General features: G+C 35.2%; 2 protein-coding genes and 1 pseudogene across 10 annotated transcripts in view; 2 read left to right on the top strand and 1 right to left on the bottom strand.

The window, feature by feature from the left end:
* Window positions 1-135, bottom strand: part of Gpr137c (G protein-coupled receptor 137C) — a 49467-nt gene extending 49332 nt beyond the window's left edge. The window contains exon 1 of the mRNA XM_015480193.2: window positions 22-135. Coding sequence (XP_015335679.1) covers window positions 22-135 — 114 coding nt within the window. The remainder of the gene's footprint in view (window positions 1-21) is intronic.
* The window catches only part of Txndc16 (thioredoxin domain containing 16), an 88769-nt gene continuing 74157 nt past the window's right edge, over window positions 1-14612 (top strand). For 5 of the 9 annotated variants that reach the window (XR_007343838.1, XM_048793101.1, XM_015480888.2 and 2 more), the window contains exons 1-5: window positions 7-180; window positions 4853-4921; window positions 6761-6870; window positions 7699-7935; window positions 8876-8958. Coding sequence is in view for 8 of the 9 variants with exons in the window: in XM_048793101.1 (XP_048649058.1) it covers window positions 7758-7935; window positions 8876-8958 (261 nt within the window). In the remaining variant the exon portion in view is untranslated. Of the gene's footprint in view, window positions 181-2056; window positions 2150-4852; window positions 4922-6760; window positions 6871-7698; window positions 7936-8875; window positions 8959-14612 lie in introns of those variants that run through there. The other 4 variants (XM_048793097.1, XM_048793096.1, XM_048793099.1 and 1 more) reach the window with 4 other exon arrangements.
* Window positions 9538-14349, top strand: LOC125613310 (annotated as a pseudogene).

The following is a 14612-nucleotide window of genomic DNA, read 5'->3' as shown; positions in this document are numbered from 1 at the left end:
GTGCGGGCCGTAAGTCCTCACAGGTAGGCGTAGCTGTGGCCGGCCTCCTGGAAAGCCGGCTGCTGCCCCGCCTTCTGCCTCCAACTTGGTCTCAGGAGGCAGGAACCCTCGTCCGTGGGTTTGGTCCGGGTCCATCCCCGTAGGTCTTGCATTATATATATGTATACAGGTCTCAGGCAGGTAGGTGGCAGCGCGGGTCCTTCAGATATGGTTCTATTTTTTTTTCTCTTCTGTCTGCAGAAATGGGTATTCAAACCTGGCGGCTTTCCTCTAGCAGGGGCTGCACCGCTAAACTCTGAGTTAGCACTACTGCTTCTGGGACACGGAGGGGCCTCACCCGGACCTTTCTGAAGGGCATTTTATTGATTGATTGATTGATTGATTGATTGTGTGAGCTGTAGGAAACCGGGATGTGTGGGTGGGATGATGTGACGGGTGAACCGAAACTCTTGAGTTAAAAGACCCCCTTCCTTTGGAAACGTCCTTTAATAACGAACGGTGGTAGGATCAGAGGAATGTCGAAGCGATCTGTGAGTAGAAGGTTGTTCTTTGAAAGAAAATTTGGGAAGATGCCTCGGGTATAAATTTGCGGGGGTGGGGTTGGGGGGGCAGAATCAAAACTAATGATTGTCTAGAAGGAAAGGAGAATAGCCTGCTTCTTAAATCCCACTTGTGTTGAAGCCTTATTCCTGAATATAGGAGATGGTGGCGCTATACCTAGGTCTGAGAAAGCTACAAAATAAATGTTATGTTACTGCTTATGTATAAACGAGAAATAGTTATTCCAACATATTCCACACATAATATTTATTGATTTTTGTGTGTGTGTTTGGAAATAAAGGGAACAAAGTGGTGAGAGATTAAGAGGAAATAATTTATGTTTTTGGAACGAACAGCACATCACACATTCAGTAACCTTGTAAAAGGTACTTTACTGGAGCAATCAAAACAGTCTTTCCTCACTATTCTTTGTCCTATGCTTTGCCCAGGAAGAGCGTTGCTCTCTTTTTGCTCAAGTAAGTGGTCCACATGGAGGGACTTTAAAGTCTGTTTTGTACTCCAGATTCTGGGCTAGTAGTTCACCAGGCTCTAGGTACTGCTGCCGTGTGGGTTCTTTCTAGGTATAATGACAAAATGATGGATGAGTGTGCCTGATACTATTATGTAGACATTCTCAGATGAAAATTCAGTGGAGCATGTTGACCAGTGTAGGGTACAGTAGGGTACAACTTACTGAAAGAAGTTAACAGGCCTGATCCAACATCAATACTTTGAAGAAGGAACCTATTATTTGGAATTTAAGAGAATCAGCAGAATTGATTCTTACAGAATATGGTTAGGGTAGCCTTAAAACAGGTGATAGAATGCTCATGACAGGAGTGAGGTAATTGATTGCAGCTGTGTACTTAAGCACAAAATCAGTTATGTCATTTTAAGCATTTGTCAAAATCAAGATTACCATTTGTTCTTCAGCATGCCCTATTTGTGCATCTTCCATGATCAATAAAGTACGAATTTAAGTTCAGGAAGAGGTTTTTTTTTTTTTTTTTCCTTTTTCTCTTCTATTTTCTGCTCAAAATGGTGATAAAAAAACATCCAGTTTGTACTCACACAAATTTGCTTGTGAAACTCTTTTTCTCCTTGTGTGAGAGTAAGTATGGACACATTTTTCCTTTCTTTCTCCCTTTTTTGGGTGAAGAATGTGGGGTAAAAATACAGGATTTTCTTTCTACCTGCTTAGAAGGACTCTGGCAAAATGTCGACTGCTTTTATTGCTTCCTTTGGGTCCTTGGGTTTATTAAATAATAAACTGTTGAGATTTAATCAACATTTTATTAGAGGCTGGTGCAGTGAGCAGGTTCTGTTCTTCAGTAGCAGCATTAAACTGTAAGTAAGCTATTTTTTGACAGAATGTTTTTATAGGAATTTTGTAAGCATTATATGCCCCATTTGTTGCAAAATATGGAATGTGTCTTTTCCCAGAGAATAGTGCACACAGATCTTGATATAATTTATTTAATAGTTATAGTTGCTAACTACCTTTTTTTCTTGACAGAGTAAGCAATTGATTTTATGGTTAATCACAATGGAACTTTAGTCCTATAAAGGGGAAACTCATCAAGGATCCCCTAGAAAAGCTTACTGCCAGGTATTCTAAAATTTAAATGTATTCAAGTGCACAAAGGTTGAATATTGTACTACTGAGAGGGCAGATTACTCTTTAAAAGCAGAACTGTATATTACTGTACACCAGACCCAATACCACAATGGGACTGATTTAGCTAAAGGAGGACTACCAGCTGTTCTACCGGCCTAAGGAGCACATAGAGGCAGATTTGCATCTGCCTCCCCACAGGAAGGCAGGGTTTATGACTTTCACTTGAAGTACTTCCTGTTTTAAGCTCTGTGGTGACTTTATTAATATTCTATTGCCGAACCAAAGAAACAAACATCCCCTCCCCAAAACAACAAAAACCCCCCAAACAACAACAAAAACCCCTCATGTTGTCATTTGCTTATTTTTTTGTGTGTGCAAGCTTTAGCTCTTTTTGTACTGTAGCCTCACTGACCCATTCTTATAGTGCTTGTTATTGTCTTAGTTTCAAGTCAGTCATTCTTTCCATCTTTTAGATCACTTTTGCATGCATACTTATTTAGAGTTTAGGGGTAAGACTAAAGTTATATCTTTTTTGTGACCTCTGATTACTGCTTATAGGATTATTATACTGAAGAATTAAAGACCCTTCCAGGCTGAAAGTTTAGAGGTGTATGTGTGTTGTGTTGTCAAGCATTCTGTAACACTTACTTGTGACTTCTTTATTTTGCCTTTGGCACCTGTTGTGGTAATAGTTTCATTTTGAAGAAGTATCTTTACTTTTAGAATCTTCCTATAGTGGAAATGGGTCAACTTCCTGTGAATTCTTTGAAATTTAGAATGGGTGTTTTGCATTCAAGTCATTTTCCTCTTACTTGTTATTTAGACCAGGTGTAAAAATAGGCAGGTTATATTGCTATAACACCTCCAAAACTTTAGGGATTTAAGTAAACTTTGTTTTACGTTCACGATGAGTCAGCTGGGAGTTTTGCTCCATTTTGTTTTATTTCTGGGACTTGAGTTGACAGAGAAGGCCTCATTTTGAGTATTACCAATCATCAGAGCAGAGAGAAAACATATCATGCTTGACACATGTATATCGACTCTCAGAATTTTCCAGAAGCTATATGTCATTTTTTGCATTTCATTGATTAAATTAAGTCATGGCTGTACCTAACTCAGGGAGGTATAAGTTTAGCATGTATAGAGAACTGGAAACATTTGGACAGTCCGATGTTCAATCCACACATCTTTTACATCCTATATGCAGTTGATTTCTTCCCAGTGGAGATAAACCAAAAATCCCATCCGGTCACGTGTCACAATTAAAGTCCAGGATTTCTAAGTAATTCTCAATAGTGATAATTTCTTTATCTGGTCTAGACATGAGTTATCTGTCTCCTAATCCATATGTTGAATGCATTGGGTAATGTAGGGACAGATAAGTTCCCATATGGAGAGGGGAAGAATGGAAAACATATACCAGACTGTAGATTGTAGTAATTTGCAGATGTTGCCAGGGATCTTGACTTCTTCCCTACATTCTATGGGCAGTTTTTTTTTTTCAAATTGAGTGTAGTTTGAATATTTGGCAAACAATAAAAATAAGCTGTAGGACAAGTAAAGTAAATATAAAAACCAGTTTGAAATTTATTATTAGTCAACAGATACAAAATTACTCTGTGAAATTTCTAGAAAAGCTTCTAAACACACTGGATTTCTGTATTTATCTCATTATTGTAGCTCATTAACAAATAGTTCTTATTCTGCACATGCCCTAGAGCATAGTTCTTCATGGTCTTTGGCTTTGCCCTATGAGAGATCCTGCCATTTTTATTATCCTTGGCCACATCTGAGATTGGCTTTGGACAATATGGCTCTTTCTGTGGTTGAGCAATTTGTTCAGCATGCTTTGATGACCATAGAAGGGTGGGGGCTCAAGATTATTTTTGGTTGTGAATAGCCGGTCTCTTGAATGGGTTCCAATTATCTTTTAATACCTCGTTAAATATGACCAACAGTGACCACCACATAGTATTTATTTTCTGTCTTTCAGCCTCTTTTCTTAGTGCAGTAAATAAATTCATTAGCCACAGAAACCAAGGTGCATGTTAATTGTAAATTCATTAAATACACATCACCTCCAAATTATTGTAGCAATGGTTTTATCAAATATTTTGTCACATGGATAACTTGATCTGAGCACCAGTATTGGATAAATGTTTCCTTGAGTAGGTCCAGAATAGTTTGTGTTCACTTGGATCCCTAGCCAGTGTTTTGGGATTTTTTTTGTGAAGGCAACATCTCGATTCTGGTTTGCATACCAATGATGACAGATTAGCATGTGCTGCAACAACTCCTTCTCAAATCTCCATGGCTTAAAGCAATAGGTTTATTTCTTCCCTATGTCACATGCTCATTACACATAAGCTAGGAGTTCTCTGTGTTAAGCTCAAACTGACAGAACAGCTACCATTTAATCATTTCTAGTGACCCTGACAGAGGGAAATAAAAACTGTTGTTCAGTGAATTCTCCTAAAACTGTTGCCTAAAGGAGAAATGACTTCTCCTTGCATTTTTTTGATCACATGATGACTGTTACTAGCTTTACTGGAAATGGAGGGAAGAGGGAGCTAAGTGAGTCCTACCTTATACATGGGAACTGGAATTGTATTAATGATCTACCATATCAAAGAAACAAAGTCACAATTCTTTAAAGGTACTCATTACTTTTTTTTTTTTTTTTTTTTTTTTTAGGTTCTTGTTTTGTTTTGTTTTTGTTTTTTTCAGTGCTGGGGAAGGAATGTAGGACCTCACCCATGCTAGGTAAGTGCTCACCCTTGAGCTGAATCCCCTGTCCCAAGGTTCTTTAATTTTTGAGGCATTAACTATTGTTTTCTATTTCCTTTTCTAATTACTAAAGGAAAAAACCTCATGAATAGCTTCTATAACCAGGGGAATGGCGCATGCCTATAATCCCAGCAAATGGGGAAACTGAAGCAAGAGGATCCCAGATTCAAGTCAGCCTCAGCCAATTACTGAGACCCTAAGCAATTTAGTGAGATCCTGTTTCAAAATAGAAAATAAAAAAGGGCTAGGGATGTGGCTCAGTGGTAAAACACCCCTGGATTCAATCTCCAGTACCCTGACAAGAGAAAAAACAAAAACAAAAACAGCAACCAAATATGTTCTGTATCTTTGTCTTTATTCTGTTCTTGCTGGGATTCTCTTTCCCCATGCACATTTCCTTTTCTCTAAAGATCTTTTAATGAGAAGAGCATGTTTCTGGGAAAGTCCATTTTATTTTTTATGCATGCGATAATGCTCACTCTTCTGTGGCCTGAGAGGGTAGATTGGATTAATATGAGTAGAAGGTATGGGAGATTTGATTACACATGGTTGATAACTTTTTAAGACAAAATAAAAGTGTACACTATTTAAAGAGATGGTACTCGAAGGCTTCAAAAGTTCCCTTGGTATCTACCCATGCCCCCAGTTACTTCTTGTTTAGAGATAGTTACCTTTAACTGGTCATTGTTTTGACATTGACTTTCCTTTTTCCAATAAATATGATTTTGATCTTGTGAAAGATAGATTTAGTGCTCTTTCATCCCTTTATCTCACCCTGTGTGCTCCCTTTCTGTCTCCTACCTTCTCACTCTTATTGTTATGGTTTTGGTTAAAGCTGATCCATGCTATATTCTCTGCTTTATGTCATTTTTAAAATAATCAAATTTATTTAAAAATCGAAACAAATTGCAGAAATTACTACTGAATTCTTATGTTTAAAATTAGGTAAGAATAATCACCAATGTCTATAATGGACCAAGTGCACAGTACTTTCACATGTATAATCTCCAATTCAGTGTTAAAATGTCCAATTTAGTGTTAAAACAATGAATTATAATCTCAAGGACAGGAAAGATGATATTGAATCTTTCAGTTGTGATCTTACCTATTGTTTTACAGATTGTAGTTATTTCATATAGTAATGAATGTTAAATAGTTATTCCCTTAGCAGTAGGAATGTATTTCCCTCCAGAATGTAAAGAAAATAGTGGATGACCTATTTAAAAACATCCCCATTAATGTAAAGTGGCTTTAAAATAGGGTGGTTTAAAATGACAATAATGCATGATCAATTTTAATGTCAGGATACCTCTTAATTATGTCATGAAAATTACATTTTTATATGCCTCTCACAGTTCTTATTCATCATTTTACTTTGAGTTTTTGAACACTTGACTTATTACTAAAAAATTACTAGCAAATTTGTTCACTGGTATAAACTAGCTCTAGGAAGTAACCCATTAATTATTAGCTCCTTTTTTTAGGAATACTTGTACACTATGAAGAATATATGTACTTACTGATAATATTGAATGACTGTATTCAGTTTATTAAGGGTTTTCCATTTTTTTAATCATTTTATTCTTTATTAAAAAATTGCCCATATGCTTATGAATATATAGAAATAATTTTTGCTATTTTTCCATTGCCTATTTTGAAATAGTATTCTTGCATTTGAAAGATATAAGTCCTATTTGAAATAAAAAAGAATTAAAACAAATTTCTCACCTATACTTGTGAATATTCTTTACCTTCTATAAGTAGGGTATTTTTATATTGTAGTACTTTTCCTAAACAATTTTCTTTTAAACATAGGTAATATAGATCACAAGAGAAGAACTTCCTGAAGTTGTTCAAGAAAAATTTGAAAATAGCAATATAGAAGACAAAGAGAATTGACAGCAGATATAGAGGGCAGCATGGAAGTAAGTACACCAGGGAAGAAGATGAGAGGAGGATATCTAGGTCAAGTCTGAGATTAGAAAATAGAATTGAATTAAAATATGAGTTGAAAATACTTCAGATTCAAAGCAGTATAAAGAAATCTAAGTCTTGAACATTAAAAAATATATATCTTTAGAAATAATGTACTCAGTAGATATATTCTAGAGGATTTAAAGTAAATAAATGGGCTGGGGTTGTAGCTCAGTGGTGGAGTGCTTGCCTAGTATGCGTGAGGCACTGGGTTATATCCTCAGTGCCAAATTAAGAAAAAAAAGACACAATATCTTTGTTTATCTACATCTAAAAAAAATTAAAAAGAAAAGAAAGTAAACATAGTAGATATATTTTGTATGTATCATTCCCTTCTTAACAGGATTTAGTAACTATTTGAATGTTTATTGTAAGTTAAGTGTGGATAGGCAGAATAAAAATGTCCAATTTAAAAATGGGTCTGTTGCCCCAGCCTCTTGGATTGCTGGGTTTACTGGGCCTGGCTAATTTTAGAACCTTTAAAGGTGACAATTAGCCTAATATACTCAATAAAATATCTGTGAAACTCAGGTTACCAAATTGAGAATTTTTCAGATATCTTTGGTTTCTTTTGCAGTTATCAAAAATCAATAGCATTATTAAATTAGTGCCATTTTATGTGCATGCATGTATATACACATCATTCTCCCTCAAATTTTTTACTAGAAGGAAATAGTAAAATTCTATCAAAATCAAAATAATGTAAGAAATAACTTGTAGATTTAACTTTATTTAACAAATTCATTTAATAACTTTGTTGGATACCTATTCTGTGCTAGGTATTGTCCTAGGTAATAGAATACAGCAGAGAACAAAACAGACAGATTCTCCTGCTCATATGCAACTACAGCTGATGATGTCTTCTGACTTCAGTATATTTAGAGTTGGGATCTCTTTTATCATGATGTGCATTTTTCATAAATCAACTGAAGATTCTGTGCCAGAACTGAGTCCTCAGAAATATTTCAGCACATTGCAACCAGGAAAAGCCTCTCTAGCTTATTTTTGTCAAGCTGGTAAATATTTTTAAAATTCTAATATTCTTTTGATGTTTATATTACTATGTAGTCAGTATTTGCTTAAGTGGGAATTTCCTGTCAAGATTAACCATATATGCTACAAAGCTGTCACTACAATTTACCTGCCTTGGTAAATCTGAACTCTGCTACCTGGCCTGTAGTGTTTCGCTGGTCAAGTCTCTTAGCTTCCTTCTGTTTCTTTTGTTGTCTATTATGAGGAAATAATAATTGCTTTCTAGGTGTGTTGTGAGGATTAAAGAAGTTTACTCATGTTTAATTCATAACAACTATTGTTTTAAGGATTAGTTTATGATGTAACATCTGAATTTTATTTAGTCATTTCTTAAAGTATATTTTCTCATAGTTTAGCATGTAAATATTTTTTTAAAAATTAAAAGCTAAAATGTAGTATTAGTAATGCTTTAGAACTCAGCTCTAGCTGTATCATTAATTATACTGAATTAACTAATATAACTATTGAACAAAACTAATAATTGTAAAGGTCTCATGTAATATTTCATTCCTTAAAAATACTATTCTATTCTTGGAATTAGTAAATGAAGTGAATCCACTTTTCCGTTAGCTCCCTTTTTATAATTGTAACTTGGTATTTTAAAATTATTTTGAAAAGTTTGTATATGTGTGTATGTGTGTTGTGTATATGGCATTAAGATTGGAAGAAATATGCCTAATGTTAGGTTCAAATTAAATGTTTATTATATATTTTTAATTAGGATTTTTTGAAGTTTATAAAGTTAAGTATATCATGATAAAAATATTAGAAAAAACATTAGAAATAATAATAATGAGGTATGTGTTAGAAGCTAGTTGGACAAATAGTATATTTCTTCTGTTTGCAGATTTTGGCTTTTACTTTAAAAGTTTATCCTTTTACAAAGGCAACCTATAAATATTCATAAAACATTTCTCATTTTAGATTCACCAAGTACCTCTGTACTTCTTGAAGAACTGAATGAGGCTGCTAAACCTCTCCAGGACTATGGGATTTCAGTTGCAAAGGTAGAAAGATATTTATTTTCATAAAATAATAGTGACAGACATTTTACAACTGTATGGTTTAAGACTGAATATCTAAAGATACTTTCTTTTTCCAAACAGGAAAAACATTTTTTTTCTTTTTTTGTATAAGAATAAAGAGAGTCAGAGAAAGATAGTTTCATATTATTGTACAATATAGTACATACAGAGGAAAGACTTTTTAAAATTCTTTAGCCTAGAATTTAGTTTTATTTCATAAGTCATTCCATTAAAGTGAAGTGTCATTTTCAAACCTATAGTTAAGTTTTTGTTCTGTTTTATTTTGCCTGACAAATATCTCAACTATTATTAAATTTCTATTAGTGCGAACTGGGGTAACGGAATTAAGGTAACTGAAGAATTTTTTATTTTCTAAGTCTTTATAATTGTTTTTGTTGTACTTTTTCACATTTTTTAGAACAAAGTTTAACAACTCAAATATGTTTTTTAACTTTTTCTCAGTTTATAGCAAATTTGAATATTTTCTATCATAGGGAATTTCCACAAGCATCTTGGATTAGATTGCTACATACTTCTTTCACTTAATTTAAATTTATAGTTTGTATATAAGAAAACTGAATGAAAAATAACATAATGATATTAAATTCTTTTAGACTATTGTCTACCTGACTGTTCTTAAAAAATGCATTCTAAATGCTTGCATTTATTCTTTCTTAGTTCATTAACCCTCATCTCGGAGATGGTTGTTACCTTAGTTTCTGCAGCTAGACTTCCTAAGGCAGGAAAACATAAAAAAGGTTAACTAACTTTGCAATATATACCTTTAAAAAGTCCATATTTTTTTGGTGTCAGTTTTGTACATCCAGAGGTCTCAGTTAACTTTGAAAAACTGAATCCATTCTAGAATAATAGCAACTCTCACTTCCCAGGAGGTTTGATTAAAAATTTTCAACTGAAATTTCAAAATAAAATAGTAGGTTAATATGAAACTGAAAAGGAATAATGATGCTGTTAATGTAATAACTAGCAGACAGTACTTAGTACTGTGTATCTAGCAACTGGAGTAGAATAATTAAAGTTTGTGCCCACATTGTTAGATTTATTAACTAACATTACTTAAATTCTTTTTATGGTCAAGAATGCTGAACTGTCTGGAAAGGAGATAGTGTTGAATGAGACAGGCCCCTATTGAGTACCTAGTTCAGTCCTTAGCACCTAGTAAATAGTAACTAATATTTGTGGAGTTGAAATGAACTTACTGTATTCATTCTTCTTTTGGATGGTAAGATAACTAAGACCTAATACTTTTCTTTAGAGAGTATATATCCTAAATTGTGGGGGATAAAACACATTTACAAATCATTTTAATAACTAAGAACCAGATCATTGCAATAAGAGATACAAATAAAGTGCCTTGGACGTTTAAAGGAAAGAAAACCTATATCTGATTGTTGAGATGGAAAGTTGCAAATGATATTGGGAAGACATCATGAAAAGTAACATTTGAGAACTTCTTCAAATTAAGATTGCCAGAGGTAGAGGTTGATGAGGAAATTGCTGAAGTATACTTGTACTGAGTATTCCAGGTACGACAAAGATCTGACAAGCTGGATACAAAAACCAAATCCAACTGTATGCCATTTAGAAATGTGTCTAAAATAAAGACTTCAGAAATCTTCAAAGTAAATGAAGAAATCAAAGTATCATTTGTGCAGATGATAACCAAGAGAAATCTGGCATGGTTATGTTACTACATCAAAGTCTATTTTAAAACAGAAAAGCATTCAGTTACCTTTGACTTTTCTTTCATAACCAGTCCATCTACTAATACTAGATTGTACTGTCAGAACTTTTCAAGTCTGACCACTTCCTGTACCTTCACCTTTACCTTTCCTTGTCATCACTTTTCATCTGGGAAACCACAGTAGTCTTTTAATTATTGGCCTTTCTCCTTTAACTGTTGTTCCAATACAAACTCTTCTCCATATTTAAGCAGGTGTCTTAGAACACATTGCTACCCAGCCCAGAAAGGCTTTACATTATAGTTGTGATAAAATTGAACCTCCTGAGTACTGTAGAGATTAACTTTGTCTCTGATTTCATTTTCTATCCCTCTGCCTTGGTGTAACACATACAAATCATCTGTTACTTAAGCCTACTAGAGGTGCTGTTACCACAGGGATTTTGCAGTTACTTTCCCCTCTTAGAATTCCTCGTGAACATCCTTATATTTATATGAATTGCTTCAGTTCTTTGAGCAAATATCATTTCCTCAGAGAAGCCTTCTTTGATTACCTATCTAAAAAGACTTTTTCTATACTATCCCTTTCCTATTTGTTAAAGTGCCTGACACATATTAATTAGGTTTTTAAATTGTCTCTACTTTTGGAACGTAAATTCTAAAGATAAAGATTTTTTACTTGGGATTTAACTGTATCACCAGTTACTAGAACAGTAACTGATATGGTTCAAGTATGTGTTGAAAAAATGAATGAACGGACAAACTTATTATTATAATGTCAAACCATCCCTACACTCTGGACTTAAATTCACTTTTTGGTTATGGCTATACTCTTTTAATTTTTTTTCTTTATTTGCAATAACAGGGGACAGGGTCCCCAGAGACAGGGCCTTGCTTAATTTTGTTCATGTTGTGATCCTCCCATCTCAGCTTCCCTAGTAGCTGAGATTATAGGCATGTGCTTCTGTGCCAAGCTTCTTTTTTGGCTGCAGGGGCGGGAGTGGTTTACGGGATATTGAACTCAGGGGCACTTGACCACTGAGTCACATCCCCAGACATATTTTGTATTTTGTTTGGAGACAGGGTCTCACTGAGTTGCTCAGCACTTCGCTTTTGCAGAGGTTGGCTTTGAACTTGTGATCCTCCTGCCTCAGCCTCCTGAGCTGCTGGGATTACAGGCATGCGCCTGTCACGCTTGGTTCCTGGCTTCTTTTTAATTCTAATTCTCTATGCCTGACTTCTTGGTGTCAGTTCCCCTTTTGAAGTTTTTTAAATAAATGTCACTTCCCCAATTATCATTCTATTTTCTCAAATTATTAAAATTAAATTGAGCAACAAAAACTTCATCTTAAAGCAAACAAAAACCTTACCAAATCCAAAACAAGTGTTCTCTTAGCCTTAGTTTTGCTTAGTAGCCACCAATGTGCCCTATTTAGAAAGCCCTCATTCTCTTTATCTTTCCTTTCCCCCTACTGTTTTTACACTCAGTCTTCTCCCTACTTTTACTTATTTGTGAAAAGTCTCTTGAGTTTCTTCTGCCCTTTTTCACTTTACTTCAGGTCCCAGTCATTCTTCACCTGTAGTAATGTACCTACCTTCTTATCTTTGTGCTCTTTCACCTTCCATTTTATCTTCATGTTGCTGCCAGGGTTATGTTTCTGCATTAAATCCAGATTATAAACTACCCAGGGCTGCTGTGGCTGCTCTAACATCAGGGACTCGGCTTCATTTTTTTCTGTTGCATTGTCCTTAGTTAAGTGACTTCTTCTTTAGAGAGGCCTAGTGGTCCATGATTGCCTTTGGCATTCTGTCTGTCTTGTCTCCTTTTTGTCAAGAAGTGGTAAAGAGCAAGAATATCACTCAATCCCTCCCCTTTTAAGAACCTCCCAAGAATTCCAACCCAGTGACCTCTCCTAACACCCTTTGTCCATCGCTACCTATTAGGGAGGCTGGCAAAGCCTTTTAGTGGAACATTTGCTTTTAGTAGTTTTGTTAATAAAAGGGGGGAGGGATATAGGTTTGAGATAGGAAATTGAGCCACATCATAGATATGCCATACCTATGTTCAGCTGCCAAGATGCTTTCATGCTCCCAATTTAGCATGCACTTTTGTGCTTCCAGTCACCTCACTTCACTGTGCTGGGGATTGAACCTTGGGCCTCATCTTACACTGAGGGTCCCCTCTGCCCTGACCACTTCCTGGCTTTTCTATTTGCTTTTATGTCTGGCCTTAAAGATATCTTTCCTTTTCTACCTAGTTACCTCCTATTTGTTCTGTGAAATTGGATTAAATGTAAACTCTTAGGTATAATTAAATATAACTCTTAGGTGCAAAAGTAGTTCCTTTCTCTGCATTTCCTCATATACTTGGATAAGTTGGCAGTTATAGCATACAAGTTAAAAAAGAAAGAAAGAAAGGAAGGAAGGAAGGAAACCAGAGACCTGGAAGGCCCAGAGTGAGGGTCTCACACACCATGGGAAAGCTTTGCAGAGCCTTGGATATGAGGAGGAGGGTGATAGCTGTGGCAGAAGTGGTGACCAAGGCAGGAGATGATTAAGGAAAGGTGCCAGAAAAAGTCCTTTCAAGATAGTTTTGAAGACATAAAGAAGCAAATGAAGGAGAGAAGGAATAAAAGCTTGATGGGATTGGCAAACACAAGTCCTTTGTAGCTGCACCGTGCCAAACAGCACTTCTACATTGCTGAAAAATTACCAGCCAAACAACAGAATGTTAGTTTTAGCTTTGGAAAATGAAAAATCCAAAGTGAGAAAAGCCCAAGATATCATCCAACAGCTGAGAAAAGAACGTTACTACCTTGCATGTCATTTATATGCATTGAAAGAAAAACTTAGTTCACAACAAACAGAAGAAGCTTTTCTGAATGATGGAATATGACCCTTTGGAATGCACTCCAATAGTGATGACAACACCAGGAATGTATTTGTGGAGAATTCACTGTAAATTCTTCTTGAAGAAGCTGACCTTCTAAGACAAGGAGAATCATTCCAAATGGAAGAGGAAATACCTACTAATTCTTCAAGACACACTGGGGGGCTGGGGATGTGGCTCAAGCGGTAGCGTGCCCGCCTGGCATGCGTGCAGCCCGGGTTCAATCCTCAGCACCACATACAAACAAAGATGTTGTGTCCGCCGAAAACTAAAAAATAAATATTAAAAAATTCTCTCTCTCTCTCTCTCTCTCTCTTTAAAAAAAAAAAAGACACACTGGGATGTGATTTTGATTCAGATAAAGCTGAGTCTACTGATAATGCATTACCTGGAACTGTATCTCTCCATTATCATTTAAAGGCATTTTAATCATCTAAAGTCAATTGAATACCTCAGATGACTTTGAAACCAGTCATTTGGAAGGGCAGCATTTTGAATTGGAAATAATTAGATATGTAGATCCAGTAGCAAACATGCACATACCTGAAAATGTAGAACAAAATGTTTGTGGATGGAACTAGGGTCAAATTAATTTATTACTAAGGCTGATTCGCCCAGGCAAGTTTACTAAAACAAAAGAAGTTATTTTGGAATTGGAATCTGAGCAAACTAAAAGTAAGCATGAAGATGCACAAGAAAGAAAAAGAGAAAAGAAAAGCTAATATGAGAAAATAAAAATTTACATCAAAGTATAAAGGGAACAAAAGTGAAAATAAAAAAAAGTTTCAAAAAATATTGGATGAAAAAACTTTTTAGTTTGAGTAAGTCCCATTTGTTGATTCTAGTTATTAACTTTTGTGCTATGGGTGTCCTATTGAGGAATTTGGAGCCCGACCCCACCGAATGTAGATCGTAGCCAACTTTTTCTTCTATCAGACGGCGTGTCTCTGATTTGATATCAAGCACCTTGATCCATTTTGAATTCACTTTTGTGCATGGCGAGAGAAAGGGATTCAGTTTCATTTTGTTGCATATGGATTTCCA

The sequence above is a fragment of the Marmota marmota genome, unplaced genomic scaffold (genome assembly GCF_001458135.2).
Source record: "Marmota marmota marmota unplaced genomic scaffold, marMar, whole genome shotgun sequence".
NCBI lineage: Eukaryota > Metazoa > Chordata > Mammalia > Rodentia > Sciuridae > Marmota > Marmota marmota.
The sequence above is the reverse complement of the archived record's forward strand: the minus strand, read 5'-3'. Positions and strand labels throughout refer to the sequence as shown.